Here is a 19,323-nt window from a genome sequence, read left to right on the forward strand (position 1 = left end):
CCACATTTAATCTTTTTAAATAGAAACTGCTTGCTTACTTTTCTTGTTTGTATTGTTCATGGAATCACATAGAATCATAGAAACACAAGGTTGGAAAGGACCTACATAATTATCTAATCCAACCATCCTCGCATCACCGTAGCTACCACAAACCACTAAACCTTTATTCATATCAATAATTACAAGAGAAATCTTTTCTCATATACTTAGTCAAGTAACTGAGAAATAAGACACAGGTAGTGAGGATCACTCGCATAGTATGAAATTCAGATGGTCTGAATTCTTCAGGCTGTGTATGCAGTAATCAATTTACAAGTTAGGTCATAACATTTGTGCCATTTATTTCTGCACATTTCATTAACTGTAAATTAAATATCTGCTTCATTACTTCACTTATGCTCTGGCTATTTTCTTTTAGAACTTCAACAACATACCAAAATACTTAACATTTATCTGATTTATCCTCAGACTGTTCCTTAACAAAACACAGAAAGAAGTGACAAGTAAGGAAGTGATAGCTTTTTATATGTCCTGCTGATTTATTGGATCAAACAGGTACTATAAATACAAACTGCTAAGTATTCATGGAATCATAGAATAGCTTGGGTTGGAAGGGAGCATCAAGGTCCAACACTCCTGCCACGGGCAGGATTGCAGCTGCTAGATCAAGTACTAGAACTGGTTGCCCAGGGCCCCATCCAACCTGGCCTTAAGGTTTAAACACCTCCAGGGACAGCGCATCCACGACCTCTCTGGGCAACCTGTTCCAGCATATCCCAGTAGGTGACGATATGGTACATTTTGAGCCACACCAGCCTCTGCTGTCTAACCTGTTTTTTATTCCACAAGCTTAACTTCAAGAAACAGAAATAAGCATACAAAACAGTTCTCATTCAAGTTTACTCTTTTATCTTTCTACTGAAACAATGTACAAAATCTGTCAAAACTGACATTTTGCGAGGAAAGAATGATTTACATGTGCTGTTGGACTGAAATCATCAACACACGGGACAATTATAAGATCATACTTTGTCATTCCTGAGTGATGCCACATTATTGTCTGGCTTTGAATCTGCTGTATATTTTGAAAAGGTTCAGAAGATGTCACTAGTAATTGCAGAGTGAGATGACAGTGGAAATAGTTAAAACGTGATGAAGATTTGAAAAGTTCATATAAAAATGGTGTAAAACCAATGTCAATAATAGAACTGTAAAGACTCATTAATGCTATGTTTTTTCTATTTCTATTGGCTTGCTTTCAATAATAGCTTTCAAGAATTACTGTGTGACACCAGAAACTCCTAACAGTTCCTGATAACTTCTAATGAAACAACTACATTTTGAATTTCCACAGCTACCATCAAAAATGACCCATAGGGCTAAATTTTGAAAGAAAGCTCTCATTTCATTTTATTTTGTCTTCACAGAAAAATCAGAATAGAATCAACCTGTAAATCACAGAATCTCAACCTCTAAATCAAAGAATCTGATTGTGACCTCCAATTCAGATATTCAGATGATGTCAGAGGACACAGGGCTTTGAAAAATCAACGCATCTAAATAATTTCATGCATATGAGCAGTCCCATTGTATATGCCACTGTTAAATAATTTAAAAATAAAAAATAAAGATCTGACAAAAATCAAACAAACATTTTTCACCAGTGTATTTATCTTCAACTTCAATACCTTGAAGTTTACATATAATGAATATTTTCTTTTTGCAGCAAGTCAAGGTCAAAGAGATTGTCAGTACAGCCAGAACTGAACTATATTAAATGAAATGAAAATTGAACTGGCGGTACCATATTCATCCGGTGCTTCAGGCCTCCAACCTGCCCTCTTTTTAGTAACAGTCATAAACCTTTAATCTTACAAAACATTCCATTTGTAACCACAGGGCTGGCTGTGTCTTTAAGCATACAGATACAAGTGAAGCATGTTGCACATGATGTACACTGCCCTAGGAAGAGCTAAGGGGAGTACTGTGCATGACTTGGATATGGGTCTTTCTCTCTCCTGCACTTACTGACAGGGGCATAGGTTTAAAATGGACTATACTCGTTAACAAATAATGACATTCTTGTAGGAAGCCAGCTGCTTACTTTTTCCCTCCATACTTGTAGACATACCCCACAGCAGCTATATCTACTTTGCAAAGTAAAGGTCTGAGACTTTTCTCAGGTTCAGACTGCTTAAGTGCCTTCATGTTTAACTGAATGGTATGCTGGTAAAAAACATTACAGATTTCTGCATAAGCAGAAACTTCAATCAAAACTCACACTAAGCACTGTGAGAATAATCCATACCTGACCTGAAGTCTCACATCAGTATGCATGGATGGAAAGCACACACATCACAGGACTTTTTACATTTAACTTTGCAGTACGTCATCATTGCATGATCTCTTCCAGATCCCTGGGCTAGTGTTTACATATCAATAGGGGAAAATTTGGTGACAAAATATCTTTAATTACACTATGCTAATTTATATATATAGATATATTTACAGGGGGGAAGGGAGGGTTAAAATATTCCAGTTTTATTGAAATATTCAATATTGAAATATTAGATGTTCATTGATTCTTCCTACATTAATATGTTTTTTTCTGAGAGAAAAGCATCCTTGACCCTGCAGGTAAAACCAAATCAATTTTTCAAAGTGTCAGAGCTCTGGTAAAGCCCTTGTTCTTTAGCAACTACTAAATAATTAAGAGGTTGCAGCAGCAGTTTGAAATGGCCCATGCCTGGTAATTTAGTTTTTGTATCAAAACCATTAATGATGGGCAACCTGCCTTTCTGTGTCATTTGAGGACAAATTGTAAAGTTCTAGGCCATCTTGAGAAAAGAAGAAAAGACATTGCATTAATATGAAAGTGAAAGAAAAATCTTTTTAGGTTAAAATTAGATTCTACAAGATCAAGTTAATTTCCATTTCAGCACTTGATAAGTACACATCCTAACATACTTTTAATTCAGACTCACTGGTATACATTTGTGTACAACCAATAAGTAAACAAAGATTAAACATTGTGTGGTTAAGAAAGGCTATCGTGATGGAAAGTTAATTAATAATAAACAGAAATGCTCACCGATGTTGAAGGCTTACAGTAAAAATCCACAAAAGAGCGACCTCCAGAGAAAGACCCTTCCTCAGTGGCAGTCAGCCCTTAAATGGGATCTAAGAGAGGTGCAGTCCAGCTCCATTCCCTTTGTTAGCACAGCTGAATTACCTTCACCTGTGCTCCCAGGGCTGACTCAGTGCTTGATGCAGGTGGTCAATCAGAGGTTCAGACAGTGATCAACAGTTTCCCATACAATTTGTTTCAGGGCTTTTTTTAATACAGATGTTATGTACTGTATTCTCCAAGTTCTGGACATAAGTCCAGATTTAAAATACTAATTATAGGATCATTTCTAGTAGTAGTTGCGCATGTCATTTTTTTTACTGTTACAGAGTGAGGTGTGTGTTGAGTTTGATCAGTTTCAAAGTATGCGATAGAGTTCTTTCATAATATTTTCTGCCTAAAGGCAGTAATAATAAAGTTGTTCTTTATGGAAATGGGAGATCTTCTTGTTAACTGTTGACTATAACTATCTACTATATAACTCTAACTTGGTTATATGAGAGATCATTCTTAACTAGGTTGAAGACTGACACTTTGCCTTACATGGAAACATTTGGTTAGCATATGGCAAAACATTTCTAAGGTGTAGTAAAGATCATATTTTTCTCACACACATACAGATATTAACAAATACTTAAAAATAGAAAACATGTAAATAAAGGCATAGGTTCGCTTTACTGATAATAACTCTTCTTAGCTGTAGTATAGTACAGTTCATTGTGGAGCAAAGGATATGATAAACTTCATCACTTAAACCTCTTAGCCATTTATTCTCACATACTGTATTTCTTTACAACACAATTTACTTGAAAGGCAGAATCCAATTATTCCTTAACTAAACAAATTTGTTGAACTAGAATGGACCTGCATTCAAGTAGCTGAATGTTCTTTTTTTAAGAACGAAAAAGAATTCTTTACCTGTTCTGAAATTAAATGCAGTATAAATAATTGCAACAAATTCCTGGGAAATGACCTATTTCAGACCTAGGACCACCAAGTATCAGGAGCAGCTTTGCACCACTGTGCTAGACACAACTTATTGTCTCTACACATCATAAATCTTCCCATCTGTGTCTCTAAGAGCCTTACATTTTAAATAAACAGCTGAAGTGAGATCCTTGAAAATCAAGCAAAGGTCAGATCTGTAAATATTTGGACATTTGGCCTGACATCAGCGTGGTCCAGTGATTATGTTAAAATTCTGGATTGCATAGGTGCACTGGAAGGCAGGTGTAGTAGCGTATTTGCAGGCAAAGGTGCATGTATGCTTCTGAAATTCTGTGGGTCTTAGCTACCAGCTGGCAGTATTTAACTTTTTATAATTTCTTACGTAATTATTTTATTTAATATTTATTCCGTTCCTTTCTAAAAGTTGTTTTCATCTCAGTGGGATACTGGATTGGTATCTGAATATCTGGTAGACAAAATTATTTATATGCCTAAAACACGTGGACTCCCTTCCCCTCCTTTTCTCAGTTTCGTAGTACCCATGACAAATCCATCTTTAATTTTCTTATAAAGGGATCCCAAATCACACAGGGATCAGTCTCTCACAAAAGTGAACAACCTTTCACGTTTCCTCTGTTTTATGCTAAGAGGGGGTGGGATGGAAGAAATTCATCTGATGAGGGAGGAAAAAAGCCATGACTCCAAATTCAGAACAGCTAAATAGGTCATTCAAGTCTTATAATAATCTCCAGTATTGTAGGAGCAGGTGATGACATTGCTAGTCAGAAACAGAAATCGAGAATACAGGATGCTGGCATTTTTTTTCAAGCTTATCTGTCTCATGAACATTGGATCATCTCTACTATATGTGATGCTCTAGGATCCACATTATCACATGTATGAAGGAAAATTATGCATGAGAATATGCAGGACAGCTCCACAGCCTTAAAATGTCTGCTTTCAAAGACAACCAAATACAATGGCTTTAATATCAAGTCCTTACTGAAAGCAATGAGTCCCCATTGTTACAACCTCAACTTTCCTGATCCCACTTTTGCTTTAGTTAATATTGATATGGCATGTTTCAAAAATCACTTTGGTTAGCTAGTCAATGAATTCATTAAAAAAGGTTGCTCTTTTACAGTCTGCAGAAGGTAACCAACCAGTTGATTTCATCAGCACCTTGAAACTTGGTGTACTCATAGAAGAATGGTAGCATGCTACTGCCAGTGATCTCACCTGAGGTCATAACAAGGTTGTCTGTAATGGGTGAAGGGTTAATGGACATATGGCAGGATTTTCACTGATTGCAAAAGTAGATGTTGAGCCTTCTGTTGTTTGTTGGTTTGTTTGTTTTTCAAAATGGTTTAAAATAACAGCTTAATAACTGAGACACAAAGCTCACTGTCATGCCTCTTCTGTACTCTTTCAACTCAGTTAGTTGTAGACTTAAGCATTTTATAAGGCTACCAAAATAATAGCCTATTTAATTACCCACTGACAATCAATGGACTGCAATGAAAACAGCAGTTCTCACCTCTTCTTCCAGGACTGTGTATATGGTACTATCACAGCACAGTCTTTCCAGGTTAGTTAGGAATATACTATACAGCAGAAGTCCCTTTCAGTGCTCTGCCTTCTCATCTCCTACTGTGGGCATTTTATGTCTCCTAACTAAGGAAAGTGAAATGTTAAACAAAAACCTCTTTCTGGAGCTGTGCGATTCATAATATTTACAGTCATGACAGAATTTTATAGATAAAAAACTGTCAGGCTCTTTCTGAAGCATCTTTATGAAAAAGCCATTCATATAGGAATTAGTATTCAAAGATAACATGAATACAAATACATATTTTTCTAAAACTGACTGCTAATCTTCAGTATGCATTAAAAAAGGAGAAGTTATAGCAAAACACTGCAAAACGATGGAGAGAACCAGTTCATACACTTTCCTGCAGACTTTTTTCCAAGCAAGGCACATAAGCAGCAGGAGGACTGCACTTCCCCTTTTCATTTTGAGAGAAATTCTGAGTTTAAGATAACAGCAGGAATGATTACATTTAATGTTACACTGCCTAGAGAGAAAGTAAAGAGAAAGTATTTTTTTCCTGAGCGCAGTTCTATATGTCTTTCATACACAGGGCCAAGCAAAATGGCCTGAAGTAATTAACGTCACTGCACTTAAAGACTATTGTGTTATCACTCCTCAGGCTCCTTAGTGAGAGTTCCAGAACTTCTTTTTGCCCAGAGGTTTTACCTGATAAAGAAAGGACTGAACATGGCAGGAGTCTGGCCAAGGGCCAGAAGCCTTAAAGAGTTCTTTAAGTTCTAAACACTATCATTTAGCTCTGCTTGCTGCGATGCTGTAGAATACGATGTACTTTAGCTTTGAACTTTTAGAAGTGTATGAACATTCACTCAAAGACCACAAGATGGCACTACAACAAGCACAAAAAGCTTTTCATTTATCAGCGACTGTGATCTTGCCCATTCATATAATTAATGAAGCAATTGAGTAAGACTGTTTCTTCTTCAGGCATTACTACAGAGATTACAGAGGATTTCTGCTCGGTGACTTTTCTATTCCTACAAAGCCAAACAGGCAGCATTTAGACTATTCCGTTTCAAACAGCTGGTTATTACTGTGCTGAAGCAGACACAACATAGATCAACATTGTAAAAGGTGATCAGTGACGATAGGTAGCCAATTTAAAGATAATATTAATCACACTTAAGAACGTCTGTTTTACAGGTTGGTTCATTCAACTGGCCCTGCTTGATGACTGGCATCCCACACTGCTCCAGTTCCACACAGAGCTGCCTGCAAGCGTGACTTCATTGCCTGACACCTGCCACAGAGGTAAGAGAAAAGGGTCCTAAGTTCCTAACAAGAGACTTAAGTTGTTTCTATGGTTCTTAGCAAGAAAAGAGGGACTCCAGGATCCTAAAGTGAATTACAGGCAGTATCTTCTGATGCTGCTCTGACCAAGACTCTGTTTAGAAGTTCCAGTAGTCAAGCAGCATTACTTTTCTGGCCTGAGAAAGCTTCCCACCTTCTGACATCATGTGAAATCAAGACTATTTATCAAATACTCTAAATACACGCCACCATAGCTTGGTGCAGCTCATGCTTTAAACTATGTGACATGAAAGGTCCCTTCTATCTTTTAGACCTTCCTAGCTACTTCTGGTCACTATAATATGCATCCCCTACACTATCTTCCTATGTTTATCTTCCAGCTGCTTCTCAGAAACAATATTTCTTGGATTCATCTGTAGACTGGAGAAGGCATGAAAGGATGATGACATGACATACTACGTCTACTGCTTTGTGCTCTCTCTACTCTACTCCCAATGACCATTAGAGGAAGAAACCTCAAATCCAGAAGGCTAACTATATGATACCTAAAATAATGTACCTTAAAAAAAGCTTTTTAAATCTTTACATGTCTGAATAAATATGTTGTCTGTGTTTTGCTCTCCAGTGCATGTTCAGCCCTCAGTGGGCAATACAAAATTAAATTAAGGCAATTTTCTGCCTATCACACTGTGGTTTTTAATAATTTAATGGCTCAAGATATCACTAATGTTATTTTTTTCTTTCTTTTATTCTCTCTTTTTTTAATTGATTGTTAGAAAACTACAGATGCAATTGTTTCTGCTGTATTACGACCACATTGTAGTGCCAGGCCAGATCCACTAGAAATGAGCAACATGGGATTGTTGGAACTCAGAAGTGGAATCTAATTGCTCCTGCAAGGAAAAAGAAAAAAAAGGAAAAAAGCCCCAAACAACAGAAATCCTAAGTTATTGGCCTGACTAAAGCCAAGAAGATATCTGAGGGGATGAGCCAGATAATTGTTTCTTCCATCAGATGAATGAACCTTGATTCTCACCTCTCAGACACACTTTCAGCTTTGTTAAAGGCAGAGAAGCCAACAAAGCCGCAGTTCTTTTCCCCTTCCTAGGAAGCTGCTTCACAGCCTGCTTTGTTTACACCTAGGACTAATTCTGTGTAAGAACAGTGTTATTCCTATAACATGGTAAGGGAGAAGACAGTATGAACACAACAAAAAAAACAAACAAACAAAGGCAGAATGGGAAGAAAGAGCAGCATCCTTCGCTGAGAAAATGCTGATCTTGTTAACCTTCTTTGCCTGATTGAACAGTACATAAAGATGAACAATGTAAACATACCTGCCAGCTTTCTTTAGGAATTTAGCCTGCTACAGAACCTTGTTTTCTATTTCATCATTCTGCTAATACAACCCAACAAGTAATATTTGCTTATTTGGGCTATACACTGGACTAACACCTCTAAAGCCTTTTCTGTAATAAACATTTGTTTCCTCATTAGAGATCTGGGATATTGCTTCCTGTTGTACAGCTTTGCAAAATTCCTTTGCAAATCTGCAGTCTGTAATGTTGATTACAAACAAACTCAATGAAAATCCTCCTGAGTCAGTTAAATAGGTATTTCTGCAGCTCACACAGCAGTGTCATCACCCTATATTCTAAGCAATAATGGATCCATGCTCTAAAACAAAAATATTATAAGATTGCTGAGAAAAAATCCTTTAAAAATAATAAATAAAACCAGTATGCCAAGAACCCTTAAAAGGAGCTAACACTTTACAGACACTTGGTCAGATAGGAAGTAAAATTCACAGCTGAAGGTAGCAATGGTTCTATACATTCTCCTTGACTCTTCGACCTACTTTTCATAAATAACTTGACCTAAAAATTTCTGCATCTGCAAGACGAATGTGGGCCAGACATCTCCAACCTAAGCCTAAGACTTTATTTAGCAACTCAAATAGAAAGAGTTTTTTCTCAATAATCCAGTGTCCTGAATCATTCTGCATAAACTTTAGTATGCTATCAGTGCACAAAATTGGCAGGATTCAAATAAGCCTTACTGTATATCCTAGCCATCTAGTTTTAAAACAATCAGCAGGTGCTGTTGTCCTTTTGTAACTAAGGTGCAGTCCTGTCAAAGAAGGCAATGAAGAAATGTATGCTTTCTGCTTAAACATATATATTTTTTTAATGTTTATTTGTTATGCACACTAGCAAGAAAGAAAACCAAGAAGCCTCCTAGCTCATAAACTGCCAGGTATGCCTCTCAGCAAGCTGAGCCAAAGCAGCTGGGTAATTCAGAGAGTTTTGCTTCCATTCACCCCAAATAATAATAACAATTCATGATTCACAAATAAATCCAGAGGGCTCTCTACTGCTTGGTGCGGGAGATGGTAACACTTAGCATGGCCCCTTCTTTACAGGCAAACACAGGCATAACCTCAACTAGAGTGTTACAGATCTGCACATCTCTGTGTGCTCTGCATGAGATCAACCGATAACAAATCATATTAGATAAAGCCTCATGCTCCTGTTTCTGATTTCTTCAACTTACACCATAGGAGAAACAGTTCTTCTATTTAGCTATCAACAGCTTGACAACAAATCCATACAGACCCAGAAACTGCTTCCATAATAAAAATGAAAGCCTTGCTGGCTATGTATTAGTGGCACATATACTCACTCAGAAAAGTATCATCCATCTGGTCTCTCCCCTGTCTTTTCAGCTCTTTTCTCATATGACTAATCTACTTTGTCAAGCCCATGAAAACAGTTTTTGAGCAGAAAAATAAAAATAAATACCACTCTGACTCAGAAAGCTGAATATAAGACAGTATTGCTTCAGGACAGCTACACATAAATTCTATGATTCTGTGATCAAAACTGCTACTTTTATACATGCACACAAGATCTAAAAGATCTTTTTATTAAAAAATAAAATACTCTGAAACAAATTGAGATGTTGAACATGAAAGAATGCAAAGAGGCTGAGCCTGTCAGGGGAAAAAAAAAAGAAAAATAGAAAGAAAAAAGGAAAGAAAAATAGCATTTGTAACTAATACACCATTTTTAAACCTCATTCAGCAGGATCAACACATTTACTAACAGATCCCGCTGGAGTTATCAGAGGATCTTATACACAAAGCCAAGGTCTCACATAAAAGTGCAGCTGTTACATACTCAGAAACATGGTATAAAATGAGACAAAACTATGTGAAAAAATAACTGGATGGCAGCAACATAAACACCTGCGTTGTACTTTGTACTGTTCTGTGTATATTAAACACAGTACAGAAGGATTAGCTCCTGTTGCTGTCAACTGCAAGAGGATTTTTACATGACTTAGAAAGACTACCAGTTCATGTGGGTATTCAAGAAAAAGACCAACAGCCTTTGCTTCAAGCAGTGGAAACTGGTATCTCAAAAGCTGCACAAGTCTGCACTGCAGACTTGATTTGACACAAGTCAATGCATTTTGCCATTTTGTTTATGTTCCTGAAGGTGAAATAAAATGTTTGTGTATGAGTGAATATTGCAATTCTTCTTTAATAAATAACTCAATAGTTCATGATGTGTCAACTATCCAGCTATGTGCTTGGTAGATACAAGCTACTCAACAATTCTGTATCATCAGTGCTGAGTAATTAAACAATACAGCAGAACAATAGTGACTAACTACCTAATGCAATTACTACTAAACCCTACAACATTCTCCCCATCGACTTTAAGAAGAATTAAAATAAACTCCAAAGGTACCTTGATGGGCAATGTAATGAGAGAAGTCATCTCCCACCAGTAGTAAGCAACAACAGTAGGGGAATAAAATACTACAGTCAACTTACGTAACAGTGAAATACATCTTTGTGCTGCTGTACTGTGAAATATCAACTCCACAGAGACTGCAAATTGCTTCTCAATCTGTGCTTCAGGAATCTGTGTACTTCAAGGATATTAATTAGTGAATCACTGGGAAGCAGCAAAAAGGTCTTTTGCTTTAAATACATCGGGTAGACTGAATTTGCACCTGCACAGAGATTTGGACAGACACAAGAAAAGGGAGAGTACTCAGTTAAGAGTAACCACATGCAGAAGAAACTTCATGCAAAAGACTTGCTGGCATTGAAACACACATGTCCAAACTTAAAGAACCAGCTCTTAATATCTTAATATCTTCTGGATATTCAGTTACTCCACAGTTTTAAGCATCTTTAAAAATGCCTTGAGGCACATTTTCAATAAGAAATAGCTTTCACATAAAAAAATAGTATTACAATTCCCCATTAATGTATTTACTTGACAAGACCTAAAACATGTAACTATTACAATGAATCTCACAAATTGAAACCCAAGGTCCCTTGGCACTTAAATATATCTATATATTTATGAATTTGGCTTCTAATATATATATATTAGAAGTCGAATTTGTTTTGCTGCTGGAAAAAACGGCAAATTTTGACAGGACAGATTCAGATCACCCATAGTGAATAAGCAGCACACAAACCCACATTTACCAATAGCACTTTCACAGAAGCTGAAGCTTTCTGAAAGATATAATTCACATTCTTTAAAGCAAGGCAGTTTTAAAACCTCCAGCAACAAAATTGCTAGTATTACCACCACCTTTCTTGAAGAAAGGAATTTCACTGGTGTAAGGAATATAAAAACCACAACATTCTCAGTTCTATATTAGATGCTTTTGCAAATAAGTAAATAAATAAACGAAATAGAAAACAATAGCAGAAGGTATCACATCACTTCTGGTTGGAGTGGTTAGAAATAGCAAAGCAAGTACTGCACAGGTGACAACAGCTTGCAAGGTTACTACAGAAAACAGTCCAAGGGAATCATTTGAAGTATTTTTTCTTTAAATAGCAATGAAGAGAAGCCTTTTATTTCCCTGAGATGCTACAAAGGCATTAAAATAGCCATGTGAATGTGATGCCTGCTATGACTTTTAAGAAATGTGGAGAGTCTCAATCTCCAGGACTACCCACTGTCTGATGAACAAAAATATTTAAACATAGCATCTTGCCCAACTCGAGAAACAACTCATCTTTCAAAACAGATACGGAAGCAAAATTGAAACTCCTTAAGTAACAGCTGCTCATCAAATTACCACTCCTCAAATGATGGACTGCAAATGAACTGATCTTAATTTCTAATTTCACACTCACCTAAAAAGCACATATTCACAGGCTTAAACAAGGAATTCATGGCTGGTTAATCAACCTTAGAATCGATGACTACAGAAACAAATGCTTACTAATAAGTGACACAATGGAATCTTCCTGTTACAAGAGTTTGTTTTGTATTTACAATGTGGCTTCATGAATCCTTCAGAGGAAAGGTTATGCAAAGCCCTCCCTGTTAAACTCTCCCTGCATTACCAAGGAGTCCCATCACTTACATTGCTAAAGCAATGCTCTAGAAGAATGTTGGTTGTTTGGCTTTACTCTGCTTTTAGTAAGAATGATTTCTTGATTTCTGTAATACATTTGGTCACAACTGAAGAGTCTGGGTGAGACAGAATGAATTAACTTGGAGGAGCAAGAAGACAGTGTGGCAGGGACTAAGTTTGTACTTTGCTTATGAAACAGGCTTTAGTAAATGTGTATGTCTTCCTCAGTTCAAGAAGCAGATCATTACAAATGAGAGATTAAATATTCTCTGTGTTGCCCTCTTCAAATATAGTTTATTTGGTTTTATTTAATTTGCACAAATTAGTACTTAGAAAAGGCCAAATCCTCCATAGGGATGTAATTAATTTTAATCAGCTCTAGGCTGGCATCTCTGAAATTATTGAGAGTCCTTCCTGAGAAGCATGACTATATTGATTCTAAACAAAAGACTGCTAACCAACCATCACAGTTTGCTATTAGCAAAGACGTAGGTTTCAACTTTCATGACTTCCTTCTACATTTAATTGGACAGTGTTTTGATTTAAATAGAACTATTATTACAGAGTATGTCTAGGGAACAACTGCAGACCACCTTCTAGTTTGGGTGTGACAGGATATTCATTAACAAATTAAGGGTAGAAACTGGAACGGGTGGCCAGACTGCAGGAAGGCATGAGAAACTTAAACAGTTCACTTGAAAAAGCCATTCTGAAAAGCATCGTCTCTGCAAGACTACTAATAAGCGGATGAGAATTTCTTTTCTTGATGAAATGTTTTTAAAGGTCTGTCCTTGCTTAGTTTTCTACTCTGAATGGATTTCAGTAAAAGTCAGACTGACCATAATAGAACAGTCATAACAAAGCAAGACTGGCTGTTCTGGGCAGGTGGTAGTAAATACAGTGTTCCTGTGAGTCATTCTCCCCAGAAGATATTGTATGTGAGGCTCCACAAAGGTATTTCTCTGTCATTATTCTGGTAAAGAGACGCACATCACTCGCTTGGGAAAGCAGGAAAAGGGCAGCGAACAGGCAACACTTCTCACAGAAAATCTTATTGCAATCCCAAACTAGGGAGAGCATTCAAGTTAAGTTACATGGCTGCCAAGTGGAAAGTTTCCCTGTTACCAGTTTCCCTGTAACATGAGAATATTTGAGATCGCTGGCTGAAGATAGAGATCTGGTATTTAATTATATCATTTTTATAGTCTCTCTTGACAATACAACTATCCCTTAGCAAAATTAAAAGCAATAAAATAAAATGGCCGTGTACCTTCAAAGAACAAAGACTGCACATATTGGGATAGAAATCTGAACTTTGATGAGCCACAGAGGTATTTTAGATGGTAAAGAAAATTGGGTCGTTCATGGTTTAACAAAACTCAGAATACTGGCCTTCACGGACTATTGATGTAGCCCACTGAGTAAAGCCTCTCAAACCTAATTCTGAACCAGTTAAGTCTGGTACACCGAAAAAAAACAGGTACATTTTTGTTAACCAAGAAATACTCTGGCAATGTCTCTGCCATGAATTACCAGAGGGCCAGCTTGAGCTCCAATATATTGGTTTGATGTAAAACACAGTTAAAACACCTGGAAAAGAAAACTTTTACAAAAATAGAGCTCTCAATCTATTTCCAAATTGTAGAATAGCTCAGCTATTTCTAAATGCCAGTGAATAAAATCCAGGGAAACTTATAAAATGACATTGTGACAGTAACCTTCACCATCACTTCCTAAATCTGTTTTGGTTCTTTTTTTTTTCTCCTCTTAACAAGACATGATCTCACTGTCTGACTGAACACTAATCCCCTTTCACCAAGTACCAAGCTAATGCTTGCTCCATTAACACACAGCAAATCCTCAGGGTATACGTTACACATGATTTAGTATAAAAAGATAAGCTTGAGGCTTTCTTCTCACTACAGCTATTACCAGGAAAGCACAGTATTCTACAAGAATACAGGTGAGTTTTCATCAGATCTTGATCTGCAAATTCTTTTTTCAAACTGCAAACACTGTATGCAATGAATTTCTTTTAAAAATCAGGTTACCCTTTGCTCTTTTTTTACCCTTGTTTCTTTTTCTTTCTCCTAAAGGACAGGACACATTCTCTATACAGAAACTTAGATAAAGTATTTCATTGAAAGTGCTATGTTTCTCAGCTGCTATTATTCTGTAAAGATTGCTGATATACAATTTCAGTTGCTTAGGAAAATCAATAAATAGACAGTCAGATCTACTTAATGACTTTACCCTCTGCTTTCACCGATCAGAGCTGTTTCTGAAAGTTTGCTATTACAGAAACACTTGACTGTAATGTGAAGATTTAATTTGTCTCTGCTTCTATTAATAGATCCTGTAGAAAATAATCATATATTTTGACAGTAAAGATACACTTTCTGCTTTGTGCACAGGATGAAGACACTTAACTGTTATGTGCTGTTATTCTGCTGGAAAGCAATCTGTTGCTATAGCTGTGAACTCACCAACATTACTATAGCAGTGGAAAGAGAAGAATGTGAAATGTGCATTACAGTGAATGCCACGTGGTGCTCAGGATACTGCTTCACAAGGGTGAGAATCTTGAGCTTAAAATTCAGGCACCATAATTAAATGTTCAAGTGACATATGAACAAACTGTTTCTTCAGTTTATAACGAAGACATGAGCAATATGAGCCTTGTGAAAGGAAGGGTTGAATAACTGCTGTGTTGTTTGATAAGAAAGTAGGTACACAGACAATGTGAACTCTAAAGGGAAGGGTGAAGACATGCTAGCTAAATTTGGATCCTTATTTGGCTGCATGCATTACAGTCATACTGTATAACTAGAGCTGAAAGTGTGATAAGCTGGATCTCTGCTTTCAGTTCAGTTTGAAAAATGAAACCATCGACCAGTTCTCCTGAAAGAAGAAATCTATAGATCCACAGAGTCAAATACTTTTGCTCTCAGTGGGATTTTCCCCACTGTTTTTAATAGGTTTTACATCAGATCTTTTAACTACTTTATGAAAATTTGGCTTTCTTCTCCTTAACGAATTTCAAAATAACTATTTCTTTCTCATATTTTTCAGGATCCAGTATACAAATATCCACCGGTCTCATCTGTACAGCAAATATGTACCTTCAAAGAGGTTGTGTATGAAACAGTGAAGATCCCTGGCTGCGGTGACCATCCTGAATCTTTTTACTCATACCCAGTAGCTACAGAGTGCCACTGTGAGACCTGTGACACCGATAGCACTGACTGCACCGTGAGGGGACTGGGGCCATCCTACTGCTCCTTCAGTCACAATGGAAGCAATCAATGAAGGGTATTTGATGTGGCACTCCTAAGCAGATAAGGGTATTGAACAGGCCGAATAGACAAGGCTACTGAGAAACTACCAGGCTTGAAACAAAAATTTTTAAGGCCAAAATGGAGAGCTACTGATTAAACTTCTCTTCAGGCATTCTCTATTTTTCCATCATTTTCCTTAAAGTCATTTTCATGGGTGTACGGAAGGCAGATTCTGCCTTGACCCCTCTCCTTTATTCCATCTTCATTCTTTATGTTTCTTTATTTCCACAGCTTAGTTCACTTACCTTATTCCATACTATTCTACGCTTTTACAACATTCCTGACTTTACTATGCCCTCATTTCCATCTCTCCTCAGAATTCACTTATTTTAAAAAGCCTTGCAGCACCGGTTTTAATTACACACAACATCCATGCCCTTACTGTCTAAATTCTAGTTAGACTCTCTTAGCCGAGATTCTGACTTTCTTAAGCAAAATATTTCATGCAGACATTATGCTCTGTAAACAGTAACAGCATGTTTATTTAAGAGCCAAAAACCTACGTTCGAATGTTGAAAATGACCAAACTCTTCTGCTTTCTCATTAAGGCTTGTTAGCTCTGGCTCAGTGCCACAATAACAAATGGTACGAAGTCTATCCAGTTCATGCTTGGCTAACTCACTGCTTGAAGTGCTGAGCTGTCAACCTCAAAAAATTGTGAAATACTGCCACAAATCTGAAACACTGGATTTCCTCTCATGATGCAACATAAGAATAAGAATTATTTTAATAGAGAAGAAGGCTCACAAATGATTTAGGGATAAATCTAGAGAAACCTGACCCTGGCAGGGCAAATCTGGAGTCAGAACATAGCTTGCAAGTAGTCTGCAGTAGTGCCTCTGAGAACAGAAGTTTATACAACTCTGCAGCAACCTAATTCTGCAGTGAGCAAAATGAATGGGACAGAATGGGACTGAATCAGAATGGAAAATTATCTCTGGTCTGAAAACTACAGAATGAAATCTACCGACACAGTCATCTACACAAATACACAATGGAGAGCAACTGGCTCAGCAGCAGTTTTGCACAGAAGACTTGGAGGTTATACAAGCAGGGAATCAGTTAACAATACCATACTACTATGGAAAACCTGAAATGTATAGGGTAGAGCCAACAAGATACAACCTACTTCCACTATTATGTTCAACCTTCTGAGGGCCTCAACCAAGATGTTATTACCAGTTTCGGACACTGAGCTTCAAGGCACTGAGCACCTGGAGAAAGTCCAAAGAACAGAAATAACAATGAAGGCCTATATAACACATCTTAATAGGAAAAGGGTTGGGTTTTTGTTTTTTTAAGGTGTAGCTGCTTTTCTTAGGGGTGGAAAGATCTGAGGGAAAAAAAAAGTGGAACCTTTTACATGCTTGAAGACTACTGCAAAAAGAAGGTCAGTTTGCCATGCTCATAGTGAACAGAACAATGAACGTCATTAGCAGACCTCCTAAAAGAAAAAGACAGCCACTGAAATAAATTGTTGAGGAGGTGGGGGAAGGAAAGAAGATAGAGGGGTATCTGTGCAGTAGTGACAGAAAGAACAAGAACTTTAAGACTGTTGGCCTGTTGGGAATGACAGCAGCAATGATAACTTGCCATGATGCAGGGACTGTGGAAGTCCACCTCTTGAGGTACTTCCCAATACTACTTTTGTATTACTTGACCAGCTGTCATGACTGCTTTTGAGATCCTTACAGAGATGTTTATTTGTCTGTTACTCTGGATCGCTCTTTGTATGGATATTTTAATTTATTTCATTTGTAACTTTTTTTTACTGTAAGATATTAGTGTTCTTAATTGTATTTATAAGATGTATCATCGTGGACATTGACTTTGGTCTAGTGAAATTTTAAATGTGGTAAAGTAACGGGTAAATGAAATTGCCTGTCATTTCAATTTTAAACAAGAGCTGGCTTTCAGTTAAATCCAAGTATGTTGTTCTCATTGGGAATTATTCAATTCTGGATGAGGGAATTCTGAAATAGAGTGGCTTACAGCAAAAAGTAGGAAAAGTGTGTGTTTTCAAAATACATCTGTAAGCATCTGTACTATCTGTTGTACATTTTGGAAAAATAAAAATAATTGTATTGTAATTGTATAATGTATATCTTTGTTAATAAGCCAGATTAAAAAAAAAAAAAAAATGTAGTCTCTCTCTCTCTGCTTCATCATGCTTAAATCACATCTGATCACCATCCTCATTATTTTCATGCAACTAATATGTTCATATAGGATGTACTGACATTAACTAAGTATATAGCCAAGTCGCATCAAATAGATGATATATTTTAGGCCAGTTCAGTGATGTCATGCTGAAATATTAAGCAGCTTTAACACACTAGAACTGTGAATTGGAATAAAGGTTATTATCAATATTTTACTTAAACAATCAGGATTATAACTTCTCCAGAGCTGTGTCCACATATTGCACAAAATAACTTACATAAGAAAATAAAAATTATGCAGATCTTCCTTCATCAGACAAATACACTTCTTGAGGGAAAAGAAGGAAATGCACAGGAAGTGGAAGCAGGGTTGTGCAGCCTGGAAGGAATACAGGGCTGTTGTCCATGTGTGTAGAGATAGGATTAGGAAAGCCAAGGCGCAACTGGAGCTGAACTTGGTGAGGGATGTGAAAGGTAACAAGAAGGGGTTCTACAGGTACATAGGAGGAGACAGGCCAAGGAGAGTGTTCTCCCTCTGATGAACGGTCATGGGGAGCTGGCCTGCTCAGACACAGAAAAAGCTGAGGTGCTCAGTGAGTGCTTTGCAAGAGTCTTCACGGGTGGTCAGGCTTCCCATGTGTGTCAGGACCATGAGTGCCTAGGTGAAGGCATGGGGAACAGTTTCTGTCCCACTGTAACAGTGGAACAAGACCGAGTCCTCTTCATGAAACTGAACATGTACAAGTCGACAGGGTCAGACAATATCCATTCTAGGGTTCTGAAAGAGATGGCTGAAAACCATGGAATGAAAACCTAATGAGGTTCAGTAGGGCCAAGTGCAAGGTGCTGCACTTGGGTCAGGGCAACCCCAGGAGTTTATACAAAGTGGGGGAAGAGGAGGAAGGCCACTAAGATCATCAGAGGGCTGGAGCACCTCTCCTATGAGGAAGTACTTGAGTACTTGAAGGGAGCATATAAACAGGAGGAGCAATGGCTGTTTATGAAGGTGGATAGTGATAGGACAAGGGTAACTAAGACAGGGGAGGTTTAGGTTGCATATTAGGAAGAAGTTCTTCACCCAGAGGGTGGTGACGCACTGCAACAGGTTGCCCAAGGATGTTGTGGATACCCCATCCCAGGAGTCATTCAAGGCCAGGCTGGATTTCAATCCAGGCCATTCCATGATTTTCATTTTGCAAAGGAATCTAATCAGAATCACAGTACTAAAACTATAACAAATGCAGTCAAAATAGTGCAGTTTGAGGTTCAAAGTAGATTTGTATTACTATTTAAGATATATATTTAAGAAGTAGTTAGTTCTATATAACCTTTGCCTAGTTCTATTGTGATGAACAGACAGCAACTCTATATCAAAGTACAAGTCTAAGTTTGATATACTACTAAGTAACAAATTGGCAGGAAAGCTTTTAGACACACATTCCTAATAGATTCAAGTGATTCTCAAAAGTACTCACTATGGGCCTAACCCTT

General features: G+C 37.3%; 1 protein-coding gene across 1 annotated transcript; it reads left to right on the forward strand.

The window, feature by feature from the left end:
• Positions 1-14,747: 14,747 nt before the first annotated feature.
• FSHB (follicle stimulating hormone subunit beta) lies at positions 14,748-17,795 on the forward strand. The gene is made up of 2 exons (XM_072338701.1): positions 14,748-14,906; positions 15,405-17,795. The coding sequence occupies exons 1-2, from the start codon at positions 14,748-14,750 to the stop codon at positions 15,639-15,641; spliced, it is 396 nt and encodes a 131-aa protein (XP_072194802.1). The 3' UTR covers positions 15,642-17,795.
• The last annotated feature ends 1,528 nt before the right edge of the window (positions 17,796-19,323 follow it).

The sequence above is a fragment of the Excalfactoria chinensis genome, chromosome 5, assembly GCF_039878825.1.
Source record: "Excalfactoria chinensis isolate bCotChi1 chromosome 5, bCotChi1.hap2, whole genome shotgun sequence".
In the NCBI taxonomy this organism is placed as follows: Eukaryota; Metazoa; Chordata; class Aves; order Galliformes; family Phasianidae; genus Excalfactoria; species Excalfactoria chinensis.

Coding starts and splice junctions, on each gene's coding strand:
- FSHB (XM_072338701.1), top strand. CDS start 14,748: ATGAAGACACTTAACTGTTATGTGCTGTTATTCTGCTGGAAAGCAATC. Junction 14,907..15,404: donor CAGGATACTGCTTCACAAGG/GTGAGAATCTTG, acceptor CATATTTTTCAG/GATCCAGTATACAAATATCC.